Raw genomic sequence first — 15,448 nt, 5'->3', positions numbered from 1 at the left:
GGCCTGCAGAGCTTTGCTCCAAACTCTCCCCTCATACAAAGGCTGCGGGGCCCATCCTGGTGTAATCCTCCCTCAAGGTATTCGTAGTTGTGTAGCACAGCAGAAATGCGCTCTGGAATAAACCAGTGACACAGGACCGCTGTGCTGGCTCGAGCAGGAGGTACATCTTGTTCAGTAGCTGTTGCTAATGCTTCTGAGAAAGACTGAAATCCTGTGTAGTACAAATGATGTTAATGCTAACTTCAAATATAGCAAAATAGTGAAGTGTAAGTTGTCCTTACACTATGATACCCATCCAACTTTCTTGATGTTCGATTGTCCTGACACCTTCTCGTATATGTTTTTCTTTATGTGGTCTTGCTTTCAGTTTATTTATTAAAGTAACTCTGAACACTCTGTAACTCTGCGAGCGATTTCAAGCTTTGTTTACAGAACAGTTGTGAGTGAAAAAATAATTCTATGGAAAGCAAATGACATATTACAAAATCTGAAAAATGACAAGGCAAGTTTTAGGGGAAAGTTCAGCACATATAAAATCCAGAAAAAAATCCTGGACACCCCATGTAGCATTTTCCTTTCTGTGTCTGGACTTAATATCACACAGTCGCTTGGCAGCAATTGAATGTCTCCAGATGCAGTAGCTGAGGTAATGCTGCAAGTTTAAAAATTATAATACCCTGTAAAAAGTGTTGTTTAAATAGAACATATACCTTAATGCACTTGAGTATGAGTTACTTTCCATGAGCTGTCAACTGTTCCCTTGTTGCTTCAAAGTTTACCTTTTCCATGGAAATATATATTGCAACTTAAGCATGTTTATAACATACTGTATATCCTGAGCCTGCATACACTCTAATGGTTAAACACTTGGAGGGACTTACCTCTCTCTTGTGGTTTTTTGTTTGTTTTTTTACAGATATTGATGAGTGCAGTTCCTTCTTTGGCCAGGTGTGCAGAAATGGACGATGTTTCAATGAAATTGGTTCCTTCAAATGTTTATGTAATGAAGGATATGAGCTCACACTAGATGGCAAGAATTGCATAGGTATGTATGATACCACATGAAGATACTAAAATACTGCCAAGACGAAATACTGTAACTGCTAGCCCTTATCTAGAAGGAAACATCACAGTCTGCATTTCAAAGTAAAAAAATAATTGACAGTGACTTTCACGAAAACATAGCAAAAGTATCTGGGTATTAGAATGCTATGATTGATCTTTATAGATTTAAATGCCTTAGAGAAATAAAATTAGGAAAGAACCCTATCATCTTTTTCATGAATAGCACTGTTTTGTTCTACAAGAATAATGCCATGAGAATTCTAAACCTTTCCTGATTCCATCTACTCTTCTAAGATACTAACGAGTGTGTGGCATTACCCGGTTCGTGCTCTCCTGGAACCTGTCAGAATCTGGAAGGGTCATTCAGATGCATCTGTCCACCAGGATATGAAGTGAAAAGTGAAAGTTGTATTGGTAAGTCGATTGTTACTTTGGACACTTTTGGTTACTTTTAATTTATCCATTAGAAAAAAAAAATCTGGTGATAACTTGATAGGAAGTATATGTATATATACTGATAATGGTGAATTTTGTTCTACTTAAAAAATCATGAGGATGGGAAATAAGTAGATAGAAGTCTTTACGGAGAGATTTTAAAAATGGAAGGGAAGACATTTTCACACTGTTAGAGGAAGCTGTGCAGGATTTGTGATGTTTATAAATGGGAACTGAAAACCCTTAGTCTTACTGTTCAGAAAAAAATGATGTTCTTTTAGCAATCTTTTTTTTTTAAATATCATTGATAAAACAAACATATCTATATGCTGCATTTACATAATATTTACAAAAGAAAGGAAGTACTCTGTTTCTAATTTCGAAAGACTATGACCTTTAAAAATATTGAGAAAACCACTAAAAAGCACTGGGAAGAGTTGCTTGACTAAGTTTTTTTCTAACAATTGTCTTCTGATTTGGAGTTTTGTGTAATGTTTCTCAAATTCACAGGAGAGATGAGTACAGCAGACCTTTTATTATTTTGCATGTTCTTTGTGCATGGAAGCATCTTTTAAAGCCCTGTATATTGTTCAGGAGCTAAACGTAACAGATCTTTCTGTTGCTTACATTAAGGACACAGGAATGAACTTAGATTTGTTATGGCAAGGAATGGGAAAAGTCAAGTTAGAAATCTCTTTTCAGCAGAGAAAAACAGATCTACCATGAACTTAGATAATTTATGTTTGAGTATGTATGAGTTTGAGTATGTATGAGTATGTATGAATACTGTGTCCAGTTCTGGGCTCCCCAATACAAGAGGGATGTGGAGCTGCTGGAGAGAGTCCAGCGCAGGGCTACCAGGATGATCAGGGGCCTGGAACATCTGCCCTRTGAGCAAAGGCTGAGGGAGCTGGGYCTGTTYAGCCTGGAGAAGAGRAGGCTGAGGRGGGACCTGATCAGYGTGTATAAATACCTCAAGGGAGGCAGTGAGGAGGAGGGGGCGGCCTCTTTTCAGTGGTGGCCASTGATAGGACTAGAGGAAACGGCCACAAACTGAAGCATCGGAAGTTCCACAGGAACTTAARGAAACACTTCTTGACAGTGAGGGTGACAGAGCCCTGGYACAGGCTGCCCAGGTAGCCTGTGGAGTCTCCTTCTTTGGAGATCTTCCAAACCCGCCTGGATTTGGGTTTTGTTTGACTAAATGTTTGACTAGATTGTTGGACTMGATGACCTCCGAGGTCCCTTCCAACCTTAAGCATTCTATGATTCTATGTTTAAAGTAACCGTGTGGGGCAGTGGGCAAGAAAGATGCACACCACTACTTTTAGGTAGCCAGCCTTAGATTCCTGCATCTTCAGTGGGCAGTGTAAGAACCTGCATCTTCACAGACCATACAAAGAAGGCTGGTTCTCAGTTTGAATGAGTTCAGTTAGTTGGTGTGGATTACCCCCTCTTTCTACTGCAAGCTCATACTCAAAACTCCCAGTAATAATGGAAGAGTCTGTCCCTGTATGGACTGCAGTAAACACTGGTGTGGATTTAAAGATTTGGCCTATAGCCACCAAATTTGTATCAATCCAGGACAGGAATCATATGGKTTTTTTTTCTTGAACAGGATTTTCTAAGCCTGAAAGCTCTCATTCCTTTGTATCATGTCACAATATTCAAGCCAGCTTCATGGTTTCTTTTGGCAGCTGCCATCCCCATACAGGCATTCGTGTCTGAGATTAATCCAAATCACCTACAGTTGTAAAATCATGACAATGGAAACTTTTGGTTCCTAAGGAATGTCACTGTTTACAGCCATTTTTAATATCCTAACAGTAACGCTTGAAGTTTGTGACCTCATTCCAGTGACTGCCAAATAGATTTTGCCAGAACTGAGAAAGCAGGACTGAACTGTCTTCTTCCTTTCTTGTTTCTGCCAGGTGTCCAGAAAATCTGTAGATAAAATTCACAGAAAAAGCCTAGATGATATAAATCAAAATACTAGTACGATCACACATGATTATCACAGCCCTTGCAACCTGTTTTGTCCCTTATTTTATACAGTTTTCTTGTGCAAACACCTTTTGTAAGACAAGTCTACAGTGGGATAGCTGGCAATAGGTAGATTAGTTTTTGTGCTCACATTAGTTAATGCAAGGGAAAAACAAAGATGAGAACCAATGAATAGGTTTCAGTTATTCATTTAATATATTACCTTTCATTTTTTGGATTGTGGAGGGGAGAGGCCTCCTAGTTGCTTTTCTATAATTTAGTTAAATAGCCAATCTGTCACAGCCACGAATGTGGTTATTGCCGCTAGTTCTAACCGCTCATTCACAGTAATAATGCTTCAAAAGAGCAGTTTTTATACTCCATTAATCCAGCTGAACTGCTGCTGAGCTTTGCATATTAGCAACTGCAACAGAAACTAGGAAAGTAACTGTCTTTCTTTTACTGGAATAATCTGATTTAMAATTCTTCGTTTTTATCACTTAGTAAGAGCTCCTCCGTGGAAGACTGCTGTGTTCCATGTGATCTATACAGAGCAGTAACTTCTAAAAATCCGATTGCAGCGCTCATTTTTCAAAAGTAATGTCAGAATGCTATTCCAGCCTGACTTCTCATTCCACTGAGGTCTTGCTTCTAAACATAGGTCTACAAAGTATGATGCAGAATCACAGAAAACTGAGGAGGACATTAAACAAACAGACTTTAATTTAACACCTTACGTTACTAGGAGCCACCAATCTACTTTTTTTTTTTTTTTTAATTATTCTTTGGATGTTTTATGTTTATAGTGAAATAATCATTTTCTTCTCATAAATGTCTGCTGCTTTTTAACTTGAATACATTTGTTTAACATTTATATTACAAAAATGAGAAAAAAAAGGTAAGTGTATTTAGAAAAAAAAGAAGTAGTGCCAGTGAAATACTCTGATTGCTGTTTCAAAAAGGTGTCTTCAAGTGTATCATCTCTTTCCTGCTTTTTATAAAGGAGCACCTCTGGTTGAAGTAAAATAAATAATCTTTCTTAGTCAAGGAATTCATAGCAGATGGGATTATGATGAACTTTTCTTCCTTTATTGTACAGATATTAATGAGTGTAACGAGGACCCCAACATCTGCCTCTTTGGCTCTTGTACCAACACTCCAGGTGGTTTCCAGTGCATCTGTCCCACAGGTTTTGTGCTGTCTGATAATGGCCGGAGATGTTTTGGTAAGTTTACTGGTGAAKAAATGTTGTAATTAATGCTCACAGATCCTCTGTAAGCACAAAACACCTAGATGAGACTGTCAGGGTAGTGCAGTTCTGCAGACAAAATGCATGTATGTGGAAAAGATGCTTCTGACTTCCAAGGGGAGATGGAATAAAGTCCTGAATAACTGGATTGCTATCGTAGCTGCCTACAGGGCACTCCTTCCAAACTGTTTCTTTGCAAGGGCTAGAAAATAGTTTCAAAATAATAAAAAGAATACAGGTCAGTATTGTCARTCTTTTCAGGATTAGACACTCACTGCCTAATCAGGTAACAGGTGCTAGTTCCACATAACTCATGTTTTCTTTTTTAGATACCCGCCAGAGCTTCTGTTTCACAAACTTTGAGAATGGGAAATGCTCAGTACCAAAGGCTTTTAACACCACCAAGGCAAAATGTTGCTGCAGTAAGATGCCAGGAGAAGGATGGGGTGATCCCTGTGAGCTCTGTCCAAAGGAAGAAGAAGGTACAATTCAAGATTTAAAATAAAACTATTTTTATGTGGGTAGAAAGAAAGAAAGAAAGAAAGAAAGAAAGAAAGAAAGAAAGAAAGAAAGAAAGAAAGAAAGAAAGAAAGAAAGAAGCACATTTATGCTGTATGGTTTTGATCATTAGATGGCTAGAACTGCTGTAAATTGTCCATTATAGCCATTCTATCATCATTTTGAAGTCAAAGTGTCATGCAAGCTAACAAAAGGAATAAAATGAATTAAATAAAAATAAAAGAAATCACAGAGAGACTGAAAATCCTAAATTACTCTTTCRACTCAGTATAGAAGCAAACTAGTAGTTTACAGCTATTCTGCTTTCTGAAGCAGAGCTATTCTGCTTCAAGCAAAGCAGAAGAGAAATGTTAGTTAGCACACAGAAGCACTAAAGTAATCAATAGTCTCCAGTTCATGTTTATCTCCAAGTTCCAAATAAACAAAAGGGAAAAGTATCAAGCAAATAGCTTGCAAAACAGAAAGAGCTCTATGCTGTCCAGAACTGGTAGCCAAGCCTTGAATTAATGTTGCTTCCGGATTAGGGAAAATGGCGTAAGAACACTGATTTAATGTTTTTTAACTAACAACAGCTAAAAGAGAAATGTGATACAGAGAATGTCTGCTTTTRGATGGCTTTTAAACATTCATTTAATTCTCTCTCTTCCCCCCTTCCTTTTCTTTAAAAAAAACGTATTCCACAGTTGCTTTTCAGGACCTGTGCCCATATGGTCATGGAACTATTCCTGGAATTGATGATACCCGTGAAGGTATTTTTTTTTCCTGATAATCAGAAAACCTTTGTTTTATATTTAAAACTAGGTCTGGATCTTATAGCATTCATGTGATGACTCTTTCCTTGCAGCCCAAAGGTGTTAAGATAACACCTTTAATAAATGTAGGCTGTGAAGAAATGATAGACAGACTATTTTTGAATTTGCATTCAAAGGTGCTATTAACATCCTTTTTAATAGCAACAAGACAAAGATGAGGCTTTTCTTTGGCTTTAAGAATCACCTTATTAAGACTTGATATTGATRAGCATAAGCTAAGATGTGATTGCCAATATCTCTCTGATTTTTAGATGTTAATGAATGCCTTGAAAGCCCTGGGATTTGTTCAAATGGTCACTGCATCAATACTGATGGATCGTTCCGCTGTGAGTGCCCCATGGGATACAATTTAGATTACACTGGAGTAAACTGTGTCGGTATGTCCATATTTCATAAAAGTTAAGAACTGTAACACTCGAATTTAAAACACAATTTGGCACGTGTCCCAGTTATCTTCAGTTTTCGTTTGTTTACAGATACTGATGAATGTTCAATTGGCAACCCATGTGGAAATGGTACGTGCACTAACGTGATCGGCAGTTTTGAATGCAATTGCCACGATGGATTTGAGCCAGGTCCAATGATGAATTGCGAAGGTAACTGGGTTCCTCCTTTTTTCTGCAAGTTGCTTTCCATCTTGACTATTCAGATTATTTTATTAACCAGACCTCTGGTGTCATAATAGCTAGGAAGAAAAAAAAATGTTTCTCTGCCTAAACTATGTCACTGAAAAACAACATCCTGAATCCATTTAAGCAAGAGCAGTATATTTAGTTTATCCCATTGTTTACCAAACTGTATATATTTTGGTTAAAACGTGTTACAGTATTCAGCTGTTTACGGGAGAGGGAAAAAAAAAAATAACTATCATTGGATCCCGAAAATAAACAATACGACTAACCAAGTAAAACATCTGAATTTGCAGATTGCTTTATACTCCATAGCTCAGTTACACACTACCCCCTTCATCACAAGTTAAATAACAGGCAAATTGTAATGAMCATAAGAATCTGAAGTCAGCCCACTGGTCCATCCAGTCTAATACTACACTCCTTCCAGTCAAAGTRCTATAATTTCTGGACAACATGAAATCTTGACTATTTTCTGCATTTCTCTTCTAGAAGTTATAGATGTAGGGGAAATGAAAAGTAAATTGAAAGGTGCCTCCCTACAGAGGAATATAGTATCCGTTTGTTGAAAGGTCTATATGGTTCAGTCTTGAAATTGCTGATACCATCTGCCTCCAGTCTCCTATAACAGATCAAAAAACACATCGGCAAGTTCTTGCTTTTAATTACTACATTTCCGATATGTTTTAGCTGACAAGAGAAGTGCAGGTATTAGACATTTCCTGCTGATGGTTTTAATATTTAGTAGAGCRTGATATTTTTGTTCCTTCCTGTTCAGATATAAATGAGTGTGCTCAGAACCCCTTGCTGTGTGCTTTTCGCTGTATCAACACTTACGGTTTCTATGAATGCACGTGCCCAACTGGCTATGAATTGAGAGAAGACCAAAAAATGTGTAAAGGTAATGACCGAAATGTGAACTTTTTCCCCAATTTGTGTCACTCTATACTGGTCAAATCATTGCGTGAAGTTTTCCTGTGCATTTTGCATTCAGTGAAATATGGCAAAAAGACAAGTAAATGAGGATTTACTCTTTCAGAACTCCCCTGAAAATGCCTACAAGCTAGCGCTCTGCATACCCCTTTCTGGGGAATGTAAGGACATGGTGGTCCAACATGCTGAAGTTCATCTTTAATATAATGAGATGCTGCAGCTCACACAGACTAAGACAACTGTGATAAGACATAGCTTTCTGATTGCTCTTTGGCAGTTATTAGCACTGTCCAGATGTCCTTTTTCTTAAGGAAGTGCTTATTGTCTGCAGTAACTGAAGTTATTACTGGAATGGATTTTAATCACAAAACACATATCTTTTTTCCAGATCTAGATGAATGTGCTGAAGGCCTTCATGACTGTGAATCAAGAGGCATGATGTGCAAAAATTTGATTGGTACTTTCATGTGCATCTGTCCACCTGGAATGACTCGTAGACCTGATGGAGAAGGCTGCACAGGTAAAACTTAGAATGGGAAGGTAAAACCTAATGCAATGCAAAAATTACATATTGTTTATATATATGTATATATTTAATTGTGTATGTATACAGAGAGAGAGAGGGGAAGAAGATGTAATATATATATACAAAATTCTCTCAGCAGGAGAATGAGTTTTACAATTCCTGATTAAATTATTCAGGTGAAATATAGGTTGTATAACAAGAATTTTGCCTTTTTACCCATGTAGGGCTACCTTTACAGCAATTGAGGCGTGTAATTGGTACAATTTATACCCCATTAGCTACGGGAGAAATACTCTAGGTTTGTAAATGGCTTTAAGCCATTTCATTGACTGGAACATGACTGAATGCAATACAGTTTAAACATGTCCAGAGACACTTTATTACTAAGTTAAATTTTTTTTATTTATTTCTATTTATTACTCAAATCAGGCATCTATTCCAGTTTGCCACTTGTCCCATAAAAGTTATGAATAGAACTTGCTCCTCTGCAAATGTTTCTCCTTTTTGTTAGAGCTTTCAGAAAGTTTTCATCCTAGGATATAGCATATAAAGCATTGGTATGTTTATTAGCAATTACTCAGTTTATTTTTTTTTCACTTGTTTCAAGTATTAGGTATATATTCTGAATATATTCTAGGAGTTTCATACATTTCCTTGCAAAAGTAAGCTGATATACATCTGTGCATTTTGTGTTTATGTAAAGATGAAAATGAATGCCGTACCAAGCCAGGTATCTGTGAAAATGGTCGATGCATGAACATCATTGGGAGTTACAGGTGCGAATGTAATGAAGGATTCCAGTCAAGCCCGTCAGGCACCGAGTGTCTCGGTAAGTGCTTCTTTGGCATTTCATGATAAATGAAAGACGATAAAACCCAGGCAAGGATACAGAGCATAAATTTTGAGTACCTAACATCTCTTACCTACAGAAATCAAAAGATGATCCTCTACAGAAGAGAGGGGYATCTTGAGAATGTCAGCTAGGTCTAGCAATTAGGAACTTTGCCTAGGGTTGTCTAAATCCTGAAAAGTTTTAAGCATAAGCATAATGCTGAGCAACATCACCCATGCAAAATATAGGTTTTTGAACAAACAGCACAAATTAAAAGGTAACAAACTAAAGGGTTTCCATATTCAAAACATCATTTTAAGAATCACAGTACTGAATTTTTGGATTACTAGTACTTSAATTTTTTAATCATTAATGTAGGCAGCAATTATGATTGCAAAATACTAGAATTTAGCTCTTCTGTCCTTTAAAAAAATAAACAAACAAACAAAAAAGCTGAAACACTGTAATATGACTTAAAAAGTTACCAAGTCGAGCCTGCATATTGAACACTGAGGAAGATSTTTGCATTCATTGACTTGTATTTTTCCCTATACTCAGAATGCCATATGCACTGTAGGGCTGTTTGTTCCCTTTTCAATCAACCAGAAAGTAGCTGGAGAAACCTTTTCATGATTATTGCTAAAGTGCTGATATTTTAAAGTACCAACACATGAAAATGTAGGTGTATTTGCTAATATCTTAAGTGTTTTTAATGAAAAAATTGCTGTCTTTTCTATGTACTATATAGTCAGCTCCCCATAAGTTGTCATCAGTAGCATGCTGATTCTACAGCAAAGCAATAACGTTCAAAGTTCAGAGGATTTCCTGAGGATTAATGACCATATGGGAAGAGGATGCCACAGGACATTAACCCCAGCTATTCATTAATGCCAAGGAAATGCTCTGCTTGGAGTTCATTATTGCTTGCTTATATTGAGTATATGAAAAAAAATATTTTTCGAAAACAATACTTTGGGCAATTTTCCTTTAGGCTCTTCACGGTCAGAACTGACCCTGAAAGACCCTGACCCTGAAAAGCAAGTCTTTCTTCAGAACTGAAGTATAAGCATAAAGTCTATCGGATCACACTACTCTGAATATATTGTGCATACACTTTTATTCTGCTCAGCTTAAAATATATTTCACATTTCAAGTGGGAAGCAAAGTTTTACATGGTCTTTAAGTCAAAACACACATAAGGACCTGCATTGCACACCTATTTAGGAGAAAAGGGATTGATCTCAATTCATCACTTTTCTTGTACAATATGAAAAAAAAAATCTAAATAAGTGTTAGCATGTAGAATGAGTCAAAAGCGAAAATCCCCGTGAAAGCTATTTTGATACTTAAAATAACTTGACAGAATGAAGACCGCTTATCTYAATAAACTTGGACCCTTAATAAACGTCAATGTTCAAGGCTTACACAATTAAGTTTCATTCTGCTGTAATGCCCCTTATACAACTGTTAATCCTCAGAAGCAGATTCTCCAAAGTAGTAAGCATTAAAGAAACTTAACTATGAACATAATGGTCAACAACTTCAAATAAAATACAGAATTAAACAGGTTCAGAAGTGATTAAGACCAAATGCTAATGCATTTCCTAAACAGCTTTGACAATTTGAATCTGTGTTAAAGCCAATACTTCCCCACATCCTAATAGTGAATATAAACTAATATTGAGAAAAATAAAAGCAACTGAACAACATATACTGTCACATTCCAACTATGAATATACTACATAATAGCCCTCCCACTTACCCTCTCGTGTATTCTGCAGTGTAGAAGTTTCATAGAAATTCGACATTGTTTCATTCATTGTAGTAACTTCAAAATTCATTTTATTTTTTTATGTAAGCTGTGAGATAAGTGCCTATTATAGCGGATATGGTCCACTTAACTATGCTACAGTTATTTCAAAGTAAATTAGTTATGTAACTTATGATGGAATTAGCTATACTTCTAGAAAAGTGTAAAATGCCTTAATTATTCAGAAATATTTCCTCAGGAAGCAAACACATTTCCAACCAATTAAACAGATTCCACTAACTCTTAAAAATCACTGCAGTCACAAATGTGCTATCTCACACAAGCGACCCCTTCAGTGAAGKCAGCTTTCTTCTAACTTGGCTATGCAAAACTTGTTTTGCAAAGGAAAGACCTTATTTTCACTGTTTTCTTGCAAGAAATCTCCTGATTAGATAACACTGTGGCAACAGAAATCTAATTTCTTTTCTAATAACCAATCTGGGAGTATAACTAGAAARGCACTGAATTATGAAGAAGCTTCAAAACTAATGATTTCGTCACTTAAACCACACCAGTATAATTATATTGCTGTATAGACATGCTGTTTTGGCCACTAAAACAAACACACAAACCCTCAACCCTTAAATGACTAAGTCCCTTAAATGCAAACCAAAAATAGGCATGCTAAGTGGGAGCTCTGTTTGGCGTGCAGCCCTTCTGACTTCAGAGCAAGCTTGTCAGGGATACCCCAGGGCACAGCTTTCCTAGAAGTAAAACTCTCCCCAGATGTGGGCAGCTTCTGAACTTTTGGGATGTCTGGAATAAACTTGGAGGGACCATAAATTACTAGAAAACACAACAAATTTCTTGAAAGTCTAAGTCAAAATATACCTCAAAGTGTGTTTGCTTTAATCTTGTAGCGTTTGCACGTATTGATGGTGGAGCCAGAATAACAGATCAGATGTTTAATGGATCAGTTACCTCTCTTCTGCTCTTCCTTGACCTCGGCACTTCTCCCTTGCAGATAATCGCCAAGGGTTTTGCTTTGCTGAAGTTCTGCAGACCATGTGTCAGATGGCTTCCAGCAGCCGGAATCTCGTCACTAAATCGGAGTGCTGCTGTGACGGAGGCCGGGGCTGGGGGAACCAGTGCGAGCTCTGCCCGCTTCCTGGAACCACCCAGTATAAGAAACTCTGTCCACATGGGCCAGGCTATGCTACAGATGGACGAGGTATTTGCAGGGATGAAAGGACGCAGAAAAGGGGAAAAGACTACTCTCACATGTTTAAGAAAATGCAGTTTTCTCTTTGAAGTGCCTTTGAAGAATTTCCTGCAAAGTGACAGTTTGATTTTTCAGATGTTGTTGAATGACCAGAAATGAAAAACACCTTTAAACAGTAGCTAGAACAGAAATACTCACAGCTGTGCAGAAATTTTAGGGCTGGGATCTAAAACAGGAGGCATTAGCAAACAACCAAATGCCAAGAGCCATCCCAAAGCTTTTGTATGTTGAAAAGTCACACACATGGCAGAAGGTAAAACCATGTGGTCTGTTCACAATCCTACTGAATGCTTTGCAGTTACTGTTTCTTTAGAGGGAGGCAGAGATCAAACAGGTTCTTAATTCTGGTAACAGCTTTTTAAACATAATCTAATCAAGCCATAAGAAAATTCATTTATACAGSTTTTGTATTTTGAGTCAGCAAAACTGCAACCTGATTATCCAGTAAAATAGCAGGAAAATTTTGATACAGGAAATAGTAATTGACATTAGATGATCAATATTCRGTTGTGGCCCTTTTTAAGAAAAGAGGTACAAATTTCTGTCTGAATCATGTCACAGATGAACTGTAAGAGGAAGACTTCTTTTTCTTTCTTTCTCAGTGCTATTTCCATGTTAAAATTGCTTTTTTCATTCAGTTTCTTATTCAGAAGGAAAATTAACATTCAAAACGAACACCAGTGAACTTCTTCCTGTTTTTTAAAAAGTGACATATTTAATATTTTCTGTACAGATATTGATGAATGTAAAGTTATGCCAAACTTATGTAGAAATGGACAGTGTATCAACACCATGGGCTCCTTTCGATGCTTTTGTAAAGTTGGGTATACCACTGATATAAGCGGCACATCTTGTGTGGGTAAGATTCATCATCTTAATACTTGGGGTTTTTTTTGTTTGGTCTGTAATTATATAGTGCAGATATGAGTCAGCCTCTCTGAGTTCTTGTATCATAGCAGTTATTTGTCTCTTTCCATTTCTTTGCTTTCTTCTGCTAATATATCTTTCTGCTTTTATATACTATTTTGCAAAATCGAGAAACAAACTATACAAGATTGTTGGCATTACAAGAGCAAAATGTATTTCAAATATATAAGCATTTTGACTTGCGACCTTTTTCACTGTTCTATGGGCTACATTTTGCCACTCAATAGTTTGTTAGCCCCAATATACCATCGTATATCTGAAATGAAAGGCTTATTCTTTAGAAAAAAAAACCCTGTCATTCTGGTATATTATTGCTTCCGTGAGGAAGCTCAGTTTACGACGGTAATACTACTCTAGAAAAAGAAAGAGAAATCCTAAAAAAAAAAAMCAGAAAAATAAAAATGGGTGGGGGACTTKTTCCTGCTAAAATAGTTCTTGAAAATAGTGCTGCTTAGGAGAATTCTTTTAAGTTAATTCTGGTTAATTCTTTTAATCAACACAGTAAATACTTACTGCTTTCTCTCCTTAGATCTGGATGAGTGTTCCCAGTCTCCTAAACCATGCAATTTTATCTGCAAGAACTCAGAGGGGAGCTACCAGTGCTCATGTCCCCGGGGCTACCTCCTTCAGGAAGATGGGAAGACTTGTAAAGGTAAAGGAAGTAATACTTAACAACTTTAACTTTGTTGTGCTTTGTCTTAGCAGAAGATAATTTCTAAGTMTGGTAATTTCTTCAAGTTAGACTAAATGCTATTGAGTCTTTTTTTATTGTTAATTTTTTTGCAAGACAACATCACCTCTTAATTTCAGATCTTGATGAATGTCAAACCAAGCAACACAATTGCCAGTTTCTCTGTGTCAATACCCTTGGAGGCTTCACATGCAAATGCCCACCTGGTTTTACTCAACATCACACAGCTTGTATTGGTAAGAAAAACAGGGTATTATTTCTTGCCTCTCTGTTTCTATAAGAAGCATATTCTCGATTCTCATTCCTCTCTTTTGCATTATATAAACAGCATTAATACAGAGCAGTATGTCAGCAGTTCAAAAAAACTTATTTAGAAAAACAGTAATTATAGTTGAAGAAGCAAAAAGGAAAAAAAAATAAAGTTCATCAATCATTGGAATTTTCTTGTATATAGTTAATGCATGTTATTATATTCTAAGTATAACCAGATGGAGACAAAGAGGCTAAAGTATTAAAATCTGATTTAGAATATAGTTAAACAAAAACACACTGCTGCTGCTTCTTTCATAGATACAGATGTCTTTAGCTCTCAAGCATTTATACAAATCTTAGCAATTGAAACCATTTTAGATCAGCTAATACAGAAGTACAGTCTTTTTCTCCTGTCAGGAATTACATCGCTAGGTCTTTTGCACTCATAATTGATTTACAACTTGCCCTTTCAATTTATTAAGTACTTGTAGTTCCTCATAAGTCACGAAGTCATCTGAYGTTTGAATAATTACATTTCCAAAACACATTTTTGCACCACTGTGTTTTTCAACCTCTAAATAAACACTACATGAATATGTGTAATGTCTTACTCCAAGATCTAGTAACTTTCTTCTCTACCCTCTGTATTTTCAAGATAACAATGAATGTGGTTCTCAACCATCACTTTGTGGATCAAAAGGAATATGCCAAAACACTCCTGGAAGTTTTACCTGTGAATGTCAGAGGGGATTTTCTTTGGATTCTACTGGATTAAACTGTGAAGGTAAATAGTGAAACTGTGCAGGTAACTAGCAAATGTGGAAATCCTTTTTTCTTGTCTAGTGATTCCTATGATATTAAAAACAGATTGCAGCAATAAATTAGACTGTCAGACATAGTAAAAGTAAAATCAAAAACAAATTTTAAATAATATATTTCAGAAATGTTAAGCATAAGCACATATATAAATAGTCTTTAAGCATGATTAGTATACAGAACTAATCATGACTTAGCTGAAGTCTCAAACAACTGTTTACAGACTTGTTTACGGTTCACATAGTTTTATGCATTTAAATTTAGCTGTTTTCTGATTTTCTTTTTCATTATTGTGTAGTCTTAACACTAAATAGACTATCTGTACAACTTCTGTTTAAGCCAATTTTAATCATTCATGTAAAGCACATGAATTTCTAAAATTCTTACTATAAATGAACTATAGAGATTTGCATAGAGAAGGGCAGTTCAGTACAGTTAAAAATATAAATTAGATTCTAATGCTTTTTGGCTCTTTAYTGGCCAAGAAAAGGGAGCCCAGATCAGAAGATCTCTACGTCCYATAGAGAGTTCCATCATCTTCAGAGGGTCTTGGATTTTGAGAAGAAATAGAAAGGCAGTATTAGGCCATCTGGCTGCTGAGATTTGTAAATGCAAAGATTTATTTGCATAAATCTGTGGCCTCGCAGCGTCAACTGCCTTGACAAACCATTCAAAATAGGAATTGATATTTGGAGTCTATTTCTAGGCTAACRCTTCAGAATAAACCCAGATAGGCTATAGAAAATA

At 36.4% G+C, this 15,448-nt stretch overlaps 1 protein-coding gene across 2 annotated transcripts in view; it reads left to right on the top strand.

Annotated features, from left to right (window-relative positions):
* Positions 1–15,448, top strand: part of FBN2 (fibrillin 2) — a 161,380-nt gene that overhangs the window by 138,687 nt on the left and 7,245 nt on the right. For both annotated transcript variants that reach the window (XM_026046565.1, XM_026046564.1), the window contains exons 47-61: positions 917–1,045; positions 1,360–1,479; positions 4,583–4,708; positions 5,062–5,214; positions 5,935–6,000; positions 6,315–6,440; positions 6,540–6,659; positions 7,471–7,593; positions 8,014–8,145; positions 8,855–8,980; positions 11,758–11,964; positions 12,749–12,874; positions 13,472–13,594; positions 13,753–13,869; positions 14,541–14,669. In XM_026046565.1, the coding sequence (XP_025902350.1) occupies positions 917–1,045; positions 1,360–1,479; positions 4,583–4,708; positions 5,062–5,214; positions 5,935–6,000; positions 6,315–6,440; positions 6,540–6,659; positions 7,471–7,593; positions 8,014–8,145; positions 8,855–8,980; positions 11,758–11,964; positions 12,749–12,874; positions 13,472–13,594; positions 13,753–13,869; positions 14,541–14,669 (1,923 nt within the window). The remainder of the gene's footprint in view (positions 1–916; positions 1,046–1,359; positions 1,480–4,582; positions 4,709–5,061; positions 5,215–5,934; positions 6,001–6,314; positions 6,441–6,539; positions 6,660–7,470; positions 7,594–8,013; positions 8,146–8,854; positions 8,981–11,757; positions 11,965–12,748; positions 12,875–13,471; positions 13,595–13,752; positions 13,870–14,540; positions 14,670–15,448) is intronic.

This window comes from Nothoprocta perdicaria, unplaced genomic scaffold (assembly GCF_003342845.1).
Source record: "Nothoprocta perdicaria isolate Ctin4 unplaced genomic scaffold, notPer1 scaffold_45, whole genome shotgun sequence".
NCBI lineage: Eukaryota > Metazoa > Chordata > Aves > Tinamiformes > Tinamidae > Nothoprocta > Nothoprocta perdicaria.
Note: the sequence above shows the minus strand (reverse complement) of the source record. Positions and strands in the feature narration are given on the sequence as shown.